Source organism: Hippoglossus hippoglossus, chromosome 14, assembly GCF_009819705.1.
Source record: "Hippoglossus hippoglossus isolate fHipHip1 chromosome 14, fHipHip1.pri, whole genome shotgun sequence".
Classification (NCBI taxonomy): domain Eukaryota; kingdom Metazoa; phylum Chordata; class Actinopteri; order Pleuronectiformes; family Pleuronectidae; genus Hippoglossus; species Hippoglossus hippoglossus.
Genome location: NC_047164.1, coordinates 1,733,462 through 1,749,948, shown reverse-complemented (window position 1 = coordinate 1,749,948; position 16,487 = coordinate 1,733,462). Strand labels below are relative to the sequence as shown.

General features: G+C 44.1%; 1 protein-coding gene across 2 annotated transcripts in view; it reads right to left on the bottom strand.

Annotated features, from left to right (window-relative positions):
• LOC117774527 (polypeptide N-acetylgalactosaminyltransferase 10-like) overlaps positions 1-16,487 on the bottom strand; it is a 49,894-nt gene that overhangs the window by 17,654 nt on the left and 15,753 nt on the right. For both annotated transcript variants that reach the window (XM_034607019.1, XM_034607020.1), the window contains exons 2-4: positions 13,985-14,087; positions 10,751-10,889; positions 8,103-8,269 (exon numbers count right to left, since the gene is read on the bottom strand). In XM_034607019.1, the coding sequence (XP_034462910.1) occupies positions 8,103-8,269; positions 10,751-10,889; positions 13,985-14,087 (409 nt within the window). The remainder of the gene's footprint in view (positions 1-8,102; positions 8,270-10,750; positions 10,890-13,984; positions 14,088-16,487) is intronic.

Below are 16,487 nucleotides of genomic sequence, written 5' to 3'. Positions count from 1 at the left end.
CTCTATAAACAGATTCTACATGTGAATATGACAGTAGAAGTATTTGGTTATAATCCTGGATGGTTCATCTTTGTGGTTATAAAAAAACAAGCAACAGATTTTCTTTGGAGCAGAGTCTTAATATTTATATATTAAATGTGTTAAAGCCAAAATGTGTGAAATAAATCAATCGAAAAATGATGAGTTTTTACAAAACTAAAAATGGATGCAGCCCAATATTGGATTCTTCTGTCGTATCCCCCCATGAAATATCATGGAAATCAGTTCAGTAGTTTTATCATGATTCTGCAATAACTATATCAGACAGAGAGGAAAAGTCAATAAAACCACAGCCTCCTCAGTGGAGCTATAATTCAAACTCAAAAATACATTTTCACATTCAAAAGGTCGAAAGCTCCAAAAGCAAATTAAAGTTTGTTGTAATTGGATCATCGGGGGCAAATTATGTTTTTCCAAAGATTGAGTCCTTGATGTCATTCGGACTTTTAGACACTGGAGTCAAACCTGCCTTCATTATTTTAACTATGATTCGACACAAAATTCATATTCCAATCCATTATCAGCTTTTTTGTACATAAATACATTTGAAATTCATGGAGAAAAACTTGATTTAAAAAAAGTGAAATCTGCATCATTCAATGCTTCAATCGATGTCAATTAGAAAAGAGCTCCTGGTGAAAGTGTGGTTCCTGCATGAGATGAACACAAATACACAATAAACTCTTCTCCCCAAATACCAGCAGCGAATCGGCCCTGGGTCATTTCTTAAAATTCAATTAGCTGTGAGACAGAGTGGATCCAACATGGCGACTCACTTTCCCTCTGCAAACACACCCCAGTGCCCTCGTGAACTCTATTACACTCTGTCAATTTCCTTTTTCCATGTGCCGGCCTGATTTCTTCTGCCACCGTCATTTAAATAAAATAAACCTGTTTATGGAGGAATTGACTGAGTGTGTTGTGGGACAGGAAGTAGAAGGAATTTTAAGGAGACGCAGGAAAAAGCGATGATGCCACAATTCAGCAAACCTGCTTATTAACAGCCCAGAAACTTTGCATCCGTCTCACTGGCAGTTCCTTCCTCCATCTTTACTTTATCTGCGTGTGAGAGTTCGGCTCTTAACTCTTTACATCAAGTATAAATCTCCTCCTCTTACACCCCCCCCGGTGTGTGCTGGAGATCGCCCTCCCTTAAAAGAAACGACCCCGCGGGGCAAGAAGGTTATTACAAGCCACAGTTAGGTTTATATTTGTCGGCGATCTCTAGTGGTCGTAGTAATTATGACGGGAGTTGGGTCGTGAAGGTGAGGGGTCGACGTAACTCAGGATTTTAAAGACTGCGGAGACCGCTGCTCAAATCTGCACCTTTAAAAACATATGTATTATGTATCAGAGAATAAAAATGTATCAGACTGGAAACCCTGAAGTTACTGTCCCTGAAGTTCTACTCTATTTTAGCTCTATACTTTCAGGTCTTGCACTACATCAGTTCCACATGGGGATTTTAAAAATCAAATTCTGCAAATCAACAAATTCCTGTTTTTCCATTCAACTTGTAGAAAGTTCTTCGAGTTTAGACACTGTAGGTTTAACTTTTAAATTAATGATCATTTATGCATAATGCTTTTCTTCGAGAACACCAGCATCTGTTCTTCAATCTTCATCTTAACACATTTTTCCTGATGTATTTTTGCTCCATTCATCCGATCCACTGCACCAGAACTGATGTAAAGTGATGAATAAAATCCTGACTCACAAAACCCCACAGAAGCACAGGAGGAAATACAGTTTGAATTATCTGTAGCTCTTTTATTAAATATCCGTTCATGAACATTTATCTTTGAATATGTTTTCTGCTTCAAATTCACTGAAATTTAAAAGATGTTTTACTGAAGAGCTTTTTTTTGGTTCAGGAGAATAAAGTGATTAAAAGGACCAAACAGCTGAGGAATGTCGGTCTGAAGGGAATTTGCTGCTTCTCGAGTCTCGTGAACCCATTTTTCAAGGTTATGACTCAACGCTGAGGCCAAATCTACATCCCCGGACCAGAGCAGCGGCCCAGTGGACGTGACTCATCTGATCGTCTCCTCTCAGGGACACGTGGGAATCGATCAGTTCCCACTGATGACTCCACGTCTCTAAATGGCAACACTCAATTAGCTCCTTTTGTCCTCTGTCGCCTGTCTCCCTCTCAACCTCCCTCTTCATATCACTCTCTCCCTCGTCTCTGTCACACTTCACTGAGCGCCATTACCCCATTATCCCCCCCCCCCCCCCCCCCACACACACACACACACACACACACACACGCTGGCATGAATGAATAAACATGCTGAACTTTGATCAGTCGTTCTGCATTGCTTCCTCTCTCTCTCTCTCTCTCTCTCTCTCTCTCTCTCTCTCTCTCTCTCTCTCGCCTCCTATCTCCTCATCGCCGCCGCTCCCTCTCCTCTCCTCACCTCACCTCTCCATCACGCAGATGGCGAAGCTGCCGGCGTTGATAAGAGCGTTCAAAGTAGCGGCGCTCTGCTGACAGCTGCTTTCTCAGGCGGCCAAAGCAACTCAATAATTAATAAAACCGTCCAGAAATGTAATCAGTTCATTAAGTGCCCGGGCCGACGTCAAGCCAAAATTTCAGAATCTATTAGACGGAGTGCCGTGTAATTAACTGAGCACGTTTATGCTCCCCAGAGGACGAACCCTCGATTTGCAGATTCCCTCCAGTGCACGAAAGGGCCTTTCCATGAACATCACAAGTCTGATCGTTTGGGGCGAAACTCGGGCAACACCAACTTCTTCCAGACGCATTTCAGCTCTGTATCAGTGATAATCCCTGTCCACACTGGAAACACATCACGTGACCATGCGCCCCGGTCACGTGTGTGCCGGTGTAAACAGGAAGTCTAATCTGCAGCTGGTTGCTTAGTAACAGAAAATAGCAACAGCATCGGTGAAAAGAAAAACACTTTTTGAAACTTCCTCAAAACTCAAGGAAAAATTCATCCGAGGCTACAAAGAAATAAACTGGAAGTCGTGAGTCATAAGAACTGATCAGGAAGAGAATGTCAACGACTTCGTTTCCGGCCCCGGAGTTTTCAAACTAAAATGATGCAACAACATTTCCAAACTTCTCCCTTTCAGGTTTTCAAAACCTCCAGACGTCAGAAGTGAAGGTAGCAACAGTTAAGTGTTAACAATGTTAATGCGTGGATGTAGCCTCGGTGCAGAAATGTCCGTGCCTTCATTTCACAGGCAGCTGTTGTCGGCAGCTCCGTGCTCCCACACTTCCAAAGGTTACAGCTGTTTTCTTTACGAACACAAAGAGAGAAAATGTTTTCCACCGAATCTGGAGATGTATTTCTTCACAGTTAGCAGCCGTCAGGTCTCTGGGGGCTGCAGGTCGGAGGCTGTGCTGACGCCGGCCGTCTGACCACCAACTGGAACTGCATCAACAGACACTCTGCATAGGAGCAGGCCACTCCTCACAAGAAATGAAGCATTGCAGCCATTTGCTCAACTGATCCCATGGGGGAGCAGAGGGGGAGTGTGGGGGGGGGGGGGGGGGGGGTTGGGGGGTTGGGTAATTGAATGATCAATCTGCCAGTGGCAGGTTTCCATCACAGAGGAGCTGATGGTGCAGTGTGGCACCGCCGCAGGCCCACGGAATAAATACAAGCTCTGCTGCCGGCTGTGATTACGTGACACGAGTTTCATTCTAAATGAAAATGAATGTGTTGTGTTCGAGAGCAGAACAAAACAACAGGACTCCGTTTTACAGGCTGCACCGGAATCTAACGGCCGGCGCCGAGCGCTTGGCACAGAGCTGCTCTCTGATCGCAGCTCTGTATATCACCGTAGCAGTAATAAAGAAGGAGAAGATGAGCTTCTCTCAGCATCTTCTGACTCGTTGAAAAAGTAAATATAGGTTCACTGCCAATGTGTCGGGAACATGGCCAGAAACTCCCCCATTAGTTTTCACTAAACTAAGAGGAAAAAAACTCTAAATGCTTAAATGAATCATGTTTATATTTGAAGGAGCTACAGTGTGAGATATTTGAAACTAGGATTCCTTTATATCACAGGTTGACCTTTTCCAAGTCAGTGCGGACTAGCAGCAGAGGTGAGGTTTGACCATATGAGACCTTTTCTTATTGGAATCCCAAGTAATCCTGATTTGTTGGAACATGTAAGACTCCAGCAGGTTACATTCAGCAACGCAGACACTCTTATGTTCATGGTTCCCTCTCCTCTCCTCCTAATAACACACTTTCCTCCTCCCTGACGGCGAGGAGAGCGAGGAGGCAGCTTTTTCTGCTCTTTTCAGTTTCTGCAAGTGACAAGTCACAGCTACTTTCTCGGCGCCGTCTGGCCATAAATCCGTGAAATGACTCGGGCTCCACCGGCAGAATTCATCGCTCACGCTCAGCTACAAATGCTAAAGCTGCCAGACACACATGCGACCATTTACCCTGCAGAGAGGGAGCGGGGGGGGGAATCACACTCGTGTTAGAATCACTGCAGCCGAGTTACACAGAGGTAGAATCGGGTCAAAATAATATAAACTTAATGCAGCACCTGTGCTGTTGAACCTCTATTGATAAAGTCATGATGTCACTTGTGACTTTGCAGAATAGTTAATCCATTCACCATTTCCCCACAAAGACGAGCACAGTGAGATTTATACATAAAACCATATTAGTGGTTTTCTTTATGTCATGATATTAAATCTGAGAATATTGTATTTTACATATAGGTGTTTAATATAAGATATTGTGTCGTTTCTCCTGCTGAGCGGTGAAGAAACGAGAGATATGGAGGTGCCACCGTCGGCTCTGACAGAAACACTTGCTCACTCTGTGTCACGCTCGGTCGCTGGCTGTAAATCAGAGCTGCCTGCTGGTCGGACGAGGAGGAGGAGCGAGGGCGAGAGATAAACTGAGAGGGAGAGAGGCCAAACGGTGGGCGTGTCTCTCTTTGATCAGTCGTTCTGCATTGCTTCCTCTCTCTCTCTATCTCTCTCTCTCTCTCTCTCTCTCTCTCTGTCTCTCTCTCTCTCTCTCTCTCTGCGTCTCTCTCTCTCTCTCTCTCTCTCTCTCTCTCTCTCTCTCTCTCTCTCTCTCTCTCTCTCTCTCTCTCTCTCTCTCTCCCCTGTAATTAAACAAGATATGAACTGTTCTTACATCTCCAACTATTAACTATTAACTACGTATATTGTATGTCACACTTACAGCTGTTCTATTCTAACTATTACATTTCTTCCACATTGCGACACGTCTGAAGTTTAGATATTTTAAATCCTGACGACACACGTGGATGTGTATTAACTCAGCGGGTTGATAAGAGAGAGAGGCTGACGTGTGAAATGAGGCTGATTTCCTCCCACACTGGAGCGATCCTTTAACGGCCGCATTAATAAACCTGCAGGTCATTCTTTTAATTACAACATGTGTAATCTGACGCCCCTCACAGGCGGACTTCACTTCTCTGGGAGGAGAAACTGTCTCGTCGTGATTCATTGTGCTTCGGGAAAACTGTTCCGGGTTCTGGTGAATAATGAAGTGTTATAAATATAACAGTAAAAAGACTTCAGGCTCCACGGCTGCTGTTTAACGGAGAGCAGGTAAGTCAGCGTCAGCAGAAGTGACTGGGAGGGTTTCCCACCACCTGTGTGTGTGTGTGTGTGTGTGTGTGTGTGTGTGTGTGTGTGTGTGTGTGCGTGTGTGTGTGTGTGTGTGTGTGTGTGTGAGCTTGGCTGCCACCTAGTTTTGATCGATGCATTTTAATTACATTCTTCAAAAAACTGCGAACTGGATGTAAAGTATTTAAACTGTATTCACTCCACTTTCCCCACATGGGGTAAAATATACGAGATATTCTGGTTTTGGTGGATTTTTCTGACATTACTGTTTTATTGTTCAAGTTTTTTTCTTGTCTGTTCTTGCTTTATTTGACTTTCCATCATAATATTATTGTTATCATTAAAAATGTGGTTATTATCATATATTCTTTATTATTCTAGTAAAACTACAATCTGTAAAAGAGGAAAAAGAGTCAGAAGTTCTTCTGGAAGTTCACATGTGAATCGTTAGCCTCTCCCCATCACAGACAATTAAACAGCGTCTTGGTGAATTAGTGTGTGAACCACAAATGAGGAACCTCAGTGTAGAACACACTTTATGATTAATCACTTTTCTCTCTCCTGTATCACACACTCCCCCACTGATCCATTATGCAGGGGTTCAAAGCCCAGCATTGATTTGTGGTACATTCTGTGGAGGGATTATTTTCCCCAGCATTGTTCCAGCAGCTCCTCGAACCACAGAGCAGAACCGATTGAAGTTCACTTTGTCCTTGTGTCTCTTAAGCCTTAATTACAGCCCGACTCATTTCTTATCAAAGGCCGGTGATGGTGAGAGGGAACGTGAGAGCGCACGGCCTGCAGATGTCAGACCTCCTCCCTGCAGCTCCTGCTCCTCCATCCGTCCTGACCACAGAGGGACCAGGACCAAACAGGTTCCGGGTTCAGGGACTAGATCTGTGCATCCTGTCCACAGGGATCTGGTGGGGGGGGGGGGGGTGATGCCGCAGGAGAAGAAGGTTTAAAATCCTCTTTGTGTGAATCTTTATGTGAAATTATAATTATTATGGTTTGACATGAATAACCTCTGCCTCCACGTGTGTGCTCAACATTTAAATATGATAAGATGATGATGATGTCACTGGTTATGTACACTGTAATGTGTGCACGGCTTCTAAGTTCAGGTAGAGATTGTAGTAGATCCAGAAATAATGAAAAGTCAACGCCGAGTCGAGAAATGGGATTTATATCTGTTTGCATCATCCCTGGAAAGACCAGACTTTTGGACCAATCACAGGAAGTAGAGACAGCATTAAACGAAAGATGAAGAAGAAGAGGAAGAGGAAGAGGAAGCAGCTGCAGTCTTCACCTCTTCACCAAATTCTTCAGTCCCTAAATTACAACGTGAAACCAAAACTAACAGATCAAATGAAACTATGGAACAAACACGTGAAGCTTCAGACTCTCAGGTCAGAGCTTCTGGGTTCTGCCTCCGAGCTTTGATCGGTGTGAAGCTCTGAGTCTCAGGCAGAGAAAAGTCTCATTACCGTGGAGACGAGAGGTAAACACACCCGTCAACGAGGGACTGTGACAAAGAGCACTAATTAACAAGGAACTAAACACTGTCTTCTTAACGTAGCTGCTGACGGAAGAGAGCGGAAACAACGCACACACGTACACAACCACACAACAATGCCAGAGACATGTTGGTGGCTGAGGAGCGACGGCAGAGACACACAAACAAATCCACACAAACGCTGCAGCAGAGACACTTTGTTTTCAGATGTTATTACACTGTCATCATTCTCGTGGAAAGAGGGCGGACATCTTCAAACGACCAATTACTGACGCCCCCAGTTACAAAGAGACACACGCTGCTGAACCACCGAGACGCTGAAGCTGCTGCTTGCTGCTGATTGTTGTTCACTTTGCAGGGTTTAGTTTTCTGTCTCTGTCCAAACTGGGAGAACTGAAAACCAATTTAAACTACACAATATAAACGTTAGATATTGGTTGAATATAGAATCAAGCCCCTCTCTGCAAACACAAATGTACATTCTGCTTCATTTTCTGCATTTCTTTCAGGAGAGGTCTTCAGTGAAGATCATTATTTTGATAACTCTGGTTTTAATGAGTTATTTGATGATATGAGAACTTCATGATTGACAGCTGAGACTGACTCGTGATTGGTCGAGCATGTGCATCAGCAGGACCTCGATACCGCGGCTCCATTACACGACCAACACTGTGCAGCCTCTGGCGCCATGTGACGTCAGGATATTAGCAAACATTAAAGCTTCATTTTCAGACGAGTGGAAGAAGTGGAGACGTTTGGAAAAATTACCAAACACGAGTAAAATTACCCAATTAAAGAAATTGGGTTTCGAGCTAAACGGACAAATACATTCACAAAAATCAGTCACACACACCAAACACTGCTTTCTCCTCTGAGGAGGTGTGTGTTTCTCATCAGTGTGTGTTTTCTCATCAGTGTGTGTGTGTGTGTGTGTGTGTGTGTCTGTACCTTTGTCGCTGAAGTCGTCGACCAGGATGACCTCGGCGATGAGCTGTGGAGGCGAGCGGTTCAGGATGCTGTGAACGGTCCTCAGCAGCGACGACCAGCCCTCGTTATGGAACGGGATGATGATGCTGGTGTTGGGCAGCTTCTCCGCATACAGCTTCTGTTTGCAGCTACACAGACAAACACACACACACACAATGAATACACGGATGTAGTAGTTGGATGTTGTCATTTTACAATCCTGTCATTGCTTTTGGGATGAGAGAGAACATCTCATCCACGTCCCCTGATCCAGCAGCTGTTCTCCTGCTCACACACTCGCCTCCTCAGCGGATCTCCGGTCGCCGAGGTGACAGATGGATTCACTGCACTAATGGATGTGTTTGAGCCGGGCGGCGGACAGACGCTCAGATCCAGGTGCAATCTTCTTCCAAACCACTTTTCAATCCATTTTCTATCATTTGTCGTTTCAGTGGAAATTGCATTTGTTCACGTCTCGGAGAGAGAATATGGAAAAGCAATTTCTACGGGACTCCTTTTGATACACACATGGGTTTAGTGTGGACTGTTTCCTGCCACGTTGGTCAATTAGAAAAAACAGATGATCCTGAGGAAACAACAAGAAGTTTCCAGTAAAATCATGTTGAATGTGTCAGATTTGATCATTTGACCGAAGCTAGTAGCTCGACATCAACATGACGACAGCCTGCTCCCCGTTGTCGAGGACGTCTTCGTCACCACCTCCTCTTCTCTTACGTCTGCAGGTTCAAGCAATGAACTGGACACAGATTGGACTCAAGACAAGGTCCAAAGCTGGAAGTGCTTTTTTATACGACACAAGAATAAACTTTGATCATTTATGACCATATATAATAATGACAAAAACAAGACAGTGACATTAAAACTGGAAAAAAAACTATTTTTCGGGTTCTTTATGCATTAAAAGTGTTGAATTTGTCTGTGAAATAAACAGGAATCTGATAAAACCCCTGAACTGAGTGTAAGACCACCACAGTTTGACCTTTAGCGATGTAAAGTCCTTCAGACAGGCGGCTGATTGCAGCTCAGTGCAGCTCTGACACGTTCCCCCTGCATCTGAAACAGCTCTAATTTTATTATGTGCAGCACATGCAGCTGTTATCAGCCGCTCACACGCGCTCGGGGGACGAGCTACAGCGATCGTGTCGCTCGCTCTCATCGCAGCGAGCGGGGGGGCCCCTGCAGAGGAGCTAATCAGGGGAAGAGAGTTCTGTTCCCTCGCTGATGGAGAGAGAGAGAAAGTGTGTAGTGAACTGTGTCAGTCGATCAATGTCCGTGTTGAACATCAGCCTGCGTGTTATTCATTCAAATATGAACGCAGGCCGACAGGCCGGCCCGGTGATTGACAGGCGGCCGACCGGTGAATCTTAACAAACCCCCGTCCGAGTCCCTCCGGGGACGGAGGTGAGTGTGTGTGCGCTTCAATTAAATTTCACCAGCGTGCAGAAATCGAATGTGTCAGTTGCTGGTCTGGGAACCGGCTGCCTCCGAGGCACGGACAACACGCCAATCACCAGGAGCCAGACGCTGCCGGGGGGGCAGACGGCCGGCGGGGGGGACGAGGTGGGGGGGCAGCGACCGGGTCACCATGAGGGAGCGACGAGTGTCTGACGGGGACGTACAGTCCCTCTGTCTGCGAGGTCGTCTCCAGTTCTCCAGGAACTTCTGACCTGCTCAAATCCTCCATATCAGGCCTTGGTATTAAAAGGACTTGGTCTCAAAACATTCAAATACAGTCGGTGTTTTGTTCAGATCAGTGTTTAGAGACCTGGCAGAAGCTTAACTTGACTTCTGGTAATGAAAACTTCAGACTTTTTACATCGGGGCCTAACGAGACACGTTCTGATACCGATCCCAGCCCTGGACATGCCTGAGATACTTCAAATAATGCCGGGTCGGGAATCAGCAAGTTTGCAAATCTATGATACTGATCTGATAAAACAGCTATTTCCTTTTCCTTCTTTATCAGCAGCTGCATTAACACTAACACGTACTGTTTTAAAGCAGCATGTTTCAGTGCTTGACATGTGCACAAGCCCCAGCTACCTTCTTAGCACAAATGTCCAAAAACCAGGATTCATATCTTCATGTATTTGTAAGAGTCGTGTTTAGAGGTAAATTGCAGGTCTGCACAAGAAGCTCGTGTATCAGTGGTGTAGAGATGCTGTGTTTATTCTGAGAACACAGACGTGTGAAGAGAAGCACGAGGAGGACGAGGAGGACGAGGAGCACGAGGAGCACGAGGAGGACGAGCAGGTCCTGCTTTCATTAAACAACAGTCCTCCTGAGGGAGCTGGGAGAGAAGAATCGTTCAAAGCTTTTTTCCACTATGAAAGATGAGGGAGGGTCAAGTTGTTGTGAGGCAAAAAGAAAAGCTGTGATTAAAGACCTTTCACTGTGGCATTCTGGGAAAGAGACGGAGCGCACAGGTCGATGTCTGCACAGGTTCTGGATTCTGTAAGTTTCGACATATTACGTTTTATTACCTGATGCAGCTGAGGCCTCTGAACCAACCATGTTGTTTAGACATTTCTATACAGCTAAACTTTAACAGCACACACACACACACACACACACACGCACACACACACACACACACACACAGGACTCACTTTGAGGAGCGGATGTCTGGCAGCGAGCGGTTGAGGGAGATCCGGTCGCTGACGTAGATGTTGAAGCCGTTCTCTCTGTACGCCTGGTCGACCTGGTCGGTTTCTGACAGAGGGAACGGTTTCCCCTGTTCACCGTTACCTGCAGCGCACACACACACACACACACACACACACACACACACACACACACACACACACACACACACACAGGGAATTAATATAAATTCCTACATCGATTTGTACATCAACACCTTGGTTGTCGTATTTCCTACTTTTCCGTTTATTCCCTAATTCATTCGTATTTTATACTTTACATATCCAGTAGATTCACTTTCTCTTCTGTTCCTCTCTCTGTTGAGTTTCTACTGTTTATAGACGACACTGATTTATTACAAGTGGATTTTAAGTGAAAAATTCATCACAAAACGAGGAAACTCTGAAAATAATCCCTTTTAAGAAGCTGCTGGGAGGGAGGAGTCAGAAACAATCAATCCCTTCCATTCAAAATATAATTTCCTGATGATTAATTGGTTGATTCATTGATTGAAGTCTCATATACGGCTTCACAAGAGGAGCACGAACCTCATCACTCCCTGACAACCGGTTCCCAAACAGTGACTTTATGAAATCTGAGCTCATTTCAGGAGTGCATCAAATTACACCGAGCTGCATGTTTCATTAGCCGCTCATCAATGCTCTCCACACAGACACACACACACACACACACACACACACACACACACACACACACACACACACACGTGCACGGAGGCTGATCTGGAGTCAGAGCGGGGCGTCAAATTAACGCCAGCACTCCTTGTTCCATTAGGCAGAGACGATCTGTCGCTACTCCTGAAGGTAACGAGTGTGGAAAATAACTCCTCAGGTTAACGCCTCATTTCAGAGATAAACTCTCCGACTCCTCAATGTGCTCTTTTCTGTTTTTAATAAACTCCCTCGATCACTTCGTCTTCCAGGCAAACGTCTGAGAATCATTTCGATAAAATTCACTTTCAGATAATTTTCCCCTCTCAGTCAAGTTTAATTCCGGGTGAATCACTTTTGTTATCTTTCATTTTCAACGTTATTTTGCTGTCAGACTGAACCACGACTCACTGACAGCTCCTGCAAGTGATCTGTCACTTCTCTGAAAAAACACAAGAGACGCTTTAATCTGGTGCTTTCACAAATATCCACTCCAACTTTTGATGGTTTACTTAATTAGAGTTTTTTTATCGGTGAGATCTTTTAAGTTGAAGCACGTCTGCGAGTTTTGTGCTTTTTTTAAAGTTTTTGCAAAGAAAATCAGTTCGGTGACATCAGCCACTCTCTCTAAACTTTTTTATTTTTATTTTGAAGGCAGTAAGAACGGTTTGCCAGCTTCTCTCTGTGAGTAAATATCATCTCAAATCCCTCGTTAGCATCAGGCAGACGTGACAGAGCCTGAAAGTATAAAACTAACATCCTCCGGATCTCGTTCATCCCGACGTCTGTCACTCAACAAGGACACGTGTTGATTCCGTCATGTAACTCCATAACCTTTGGTTTTTAAGTTTTAACGCCAGGTTCTGTTTTTCATTTTGTTTATCTTCTTACATCCTTTTACTGTTTTATCATTTGAAGTGTTTTTAGGGCAGGTGCAATATTCAACTCACTTTTATTCTGCTTTATTAATCTGGGTCTTGCTTGATATGTCCTACTATAGTGTTGTTGTTGTTGTTGTTGTTGTTGTTGTTGTTGTTGTTTGTTGTGTGTTGTACAATGTACAGCTGCTGTAGCACTTTGGCCCAAGACAAAGTATATTTGATTTGAAAAACATAATGAGGCCCTGTATCTATATATCTAAATTCATCATGAATGTTAAAAACACACAAATATATGTCTGAGTGGGAGGATGATATGACATGTAGTATGACATGTAGTATGACATGTAGTATGACATGTAGTATGACATGTAGTATAACATGTAGTATGACATGTAGTATGACATGTAGTATAACATGTAGTATGACATGTAGTATAACATGTGTGGGAAATGGAGGCGGTCCCCATGACCCTATAGGATGTATGTGCAATCAGCTTAATACATCCCATAGTTACATGTTAGAGCTCAACAACCTCCAGGACGGTCGGGTTCCTTCTCTTTTCAAACCGATCATGACCATGATAGTTTCTTTTATTCATAACCGTCTCACCACTGGGGCTTTATTATTGTAGCCATGACAACCCCCTTTATTTGCTTGACCAGAGCTGAATCTGATCCTTTTCATATTCTCCCACTGTTACCGGCACATTTATGTATATTTTCATTTTGTGTATATTATTTTATTTTCTATTATTCTAAGCCTGTTTATCCCAAATGCACCTTGGGAGTCGTAGTTTATTTAATGAAGCAGATATCTTCTAACTCGGTTGTTTTCGTCTCTTGTACCAATAATTCATCAGAAAAGTTTCCAAACTGTGGAAGTGAACGTCACCTAACATCACTTTTCATACTCACAAGGCTAAATCAGAAACTTCTGACCCATCATGAGTGGAAACAAGTGAATTATGGGACATTTCTTCATCATTCATTGTTTTTTTTGTCTCAAATAACTTCACACCCTCTCACAGATTCAGCTGATACGATATAAAAGTCAGTTAATTCTGTTAGGTTTGTAATAAAGAGACAAAGCTACGTTTCGCTCTGTCGGCCGGAGGCTGGATCGATGCATATTGTTGAAGATTAACTGTGTTTAATAATGAACTGTACAGATTCTACTGAGGGAGAGAAATCCACTCGGAGGGAATTAAGAGACGGAGAAAAGGAGACAAGAGTTCAACTGTGGAGCTGCTGTGTGTGTTTGTGTGTTTGTGTGTGTGTCTGTGTGTGGTCTTATGCTATAACTGAGCAGATGTTCTCAGTAAAATCAACCGAACACGTTGGACGTACCGACGCGTACGAAACAAGACCAGAAACACATGTCAGTATTCAAACTACACACTCTGACGCTAACAGGAGTCAGAGTTAGTTCACAATAAATCAACACACGTTTTATACCAGCAGGTCATTATTATCGGCTGTGTATGAGGATGACAGCTCCAACAAAGTAAAGGCAAAAGGCAAAACTGAACCTTCTCTACATTTACCACACTCAAAAGTCAAAGTACACGGTGAGCAGATGTTGTCATTTTAGCTTCTTATCACAATGACGAAGACGGAGCAGATGTTCTGAGTAGAGTCGTTGGACCTACCGACGCGGGCGGCGTCTCTCCTGATCCCCTCGTAGTCGTGCCAGTCTGTCCGCCGCACGCCATCGAGTCCCACCTGAGCCACCTTCCTCCTCTGGTTCACCTCCTGCAGGAGCACAAAGAAAAGCACATCAATGCTTCCGTCTTTTCAGGTTTAACAGTTGATGAAAATACATCAGGTACAAAATACCACAATCTCCAGGTTGAGTTTATTCCGAAGGAGCATCTCTGAAAAGGTGACGACCTTGAGTGTGAGTGTCGAGCAAATAAAGGAAATGATGCTTTCACGTCTTTTTAGAGTAATGAGATTTTTCCTCAGAAACAGAAATGATACTTGGAAACACTGAGGAGGACGAGGACGAGGATGAGGAGGAAGAGGAAGAGGAGGACGAGGAAGAGGAGGAGGAGGAAGAGGAAGAGGAGGACGAGGAAGAGGAGGAGAACGTGAGAGACTAAATAATATTGATCCGTAATCGACTACATGGTTCCATTCGCAGATGGAACTGGTGCTGGAAAATGACAACAGACACACACATTTGTGGAAGGAAATTTTATATCCACTTCAATCTTCCTCGTGGCAGTCGGCCAAAACCTGAGTTTTCTTTTTTCACTTTCCTGAAATGTGCTGCTGACAGCTGGCTTCGGAAAAAAATATGAATTATTCCGAAAGGATCCTGAAAATCTACATTCAATTTCACACACACACACACGCACACACGCACGCACACGCGCACACGCACACGCACACGCGCACACACACTCATCACCATGAGCTATTATTCTCTCCACAGCTTAAAAATGCAAAAGCAGCCGTTTATGAAATTCTCGCTGCTTCAGAAATTACTTTTAGTGACTCAAGATATTATAGGATCACAGCACAACGGTAAATTAATTAGTTCCATGGGAGGATGCAATTAGTGAAATGTTGTTAACACAAGCGACACGTCTGACTGCAAGGAATACTATTAACCAGGCTGTTAGCTGATACCACAGCGCAGTTAAACAAACCGCTGTGGCGAGCAGTGTGTGTCTGTGTGTGTCTGTGTGTGTGCGTGTGTCTGCGAGTGTGTGTTCATGTGTAAAGTGCCTGCAGCAGCTGTTCTGTTTGCTCTCAGTCTGCTTGACATTTCGGAGACGGCCGAGCCGATCGGGCGACGAACAAAAACAAGAGCAGGAACACTGTGTCGATATCAAACTGCACTTTCACCGCGTGCTGCACACTGATGCTAACGGGAGGCAGAGTTAGTGCACGATAAATCCACACACGTTTCATACCAGCAGGTCATTATGATGTAGGCTGCGGATAAAGATGGAGAACATGACGGCTCCAAAAAGGTAAAACATCTGGATCGCCCCCTACTGGCTGGCTGCAGTATACAGGCCAAAACACCCACCTTCTCCACATTTACCAAGTAAAGGTAAAAAGTGAGAAGATGTTTTGGTCGTTTAAGCGTCTTATTATGAGTTTGAGTCCACAGAACACTTTTGCAGTTTCAGGCGTAAACAGTGCTGCAGCCGATTCAACTGAAGATATTAGTGACTTAGCTTCAGACGTAATAAAACAACAGAAGAAACATCGGCAGAGTGGTGAGTAGGTAATGGGTGAACTTTCATTTCTGGGTGAACTATTCCTTTAATCCAATGGAAATTTAATTACACGCAAAAAACTGTGTGTGCCTGTGTGTCTTTGGAAACAACACAGCACACTTCAACACCCGTTCATCTGTCATTGATCGTCTCGATTGTTCAGCACCAATTCTCTCGGTAATAATCAGCTTCTAATTACTCAGATTGACGGTGTCGGTGACGAGGTCAATTCTGACTGATTAGCATGACGAGGCCACTGAAGGGAAACAGCCACTGATTCGATGCTGCACAGCTCAGATGAACGAGGAGGAGGCTGAGGTCGCGTCAGCTAACTTTACTTTTACTTTCTAACAAGATGCAGTTTGAGATTGAACCGTTTTCTCTTTTACGTTATCTTTATTTTATTCCAGTAAAACTCCAGTCTCCTCTTTTACAGATTCCCATTTCCTCTCAGTGCGTCGTGGTCGTACCTGACCGATTCCCTCAGTGTCTCGGAATAAAGGAGGCGACACTGTGCCGCACCATTTCGTTTGATTACATTTTCAGCGCACATCACCATGATACTCCACCAGGGCTGCTGCTCTAACAAGACCTGGAAGAGCAAGACAAGGAGAAAGAGAAACTTTTACATCACGAGCCGCTGCGAGTATTTCACTGGGACTTTGCCAAGATGTTATTTTTGTATATGGTATTATTTTGTTTGTGTGTATGTGTGTGTGTGTGTGTGTGTGTGTGTGTGTGTGTGTGTGTGTGTGTGTGTGTGTGTGTGTGTGTGTGTGTGTGTGTGTGTGTGTGTGTGTGTGTGGATGACAGAGAAGTATAAATGATCAAAATGGAAAAAGAAGTGGGTGAGAAACGTTGAGATGAAGCAGAATGAGGAGGAGACGAAAACTGAAAATATTTCTCCTCTGTTTCCAAC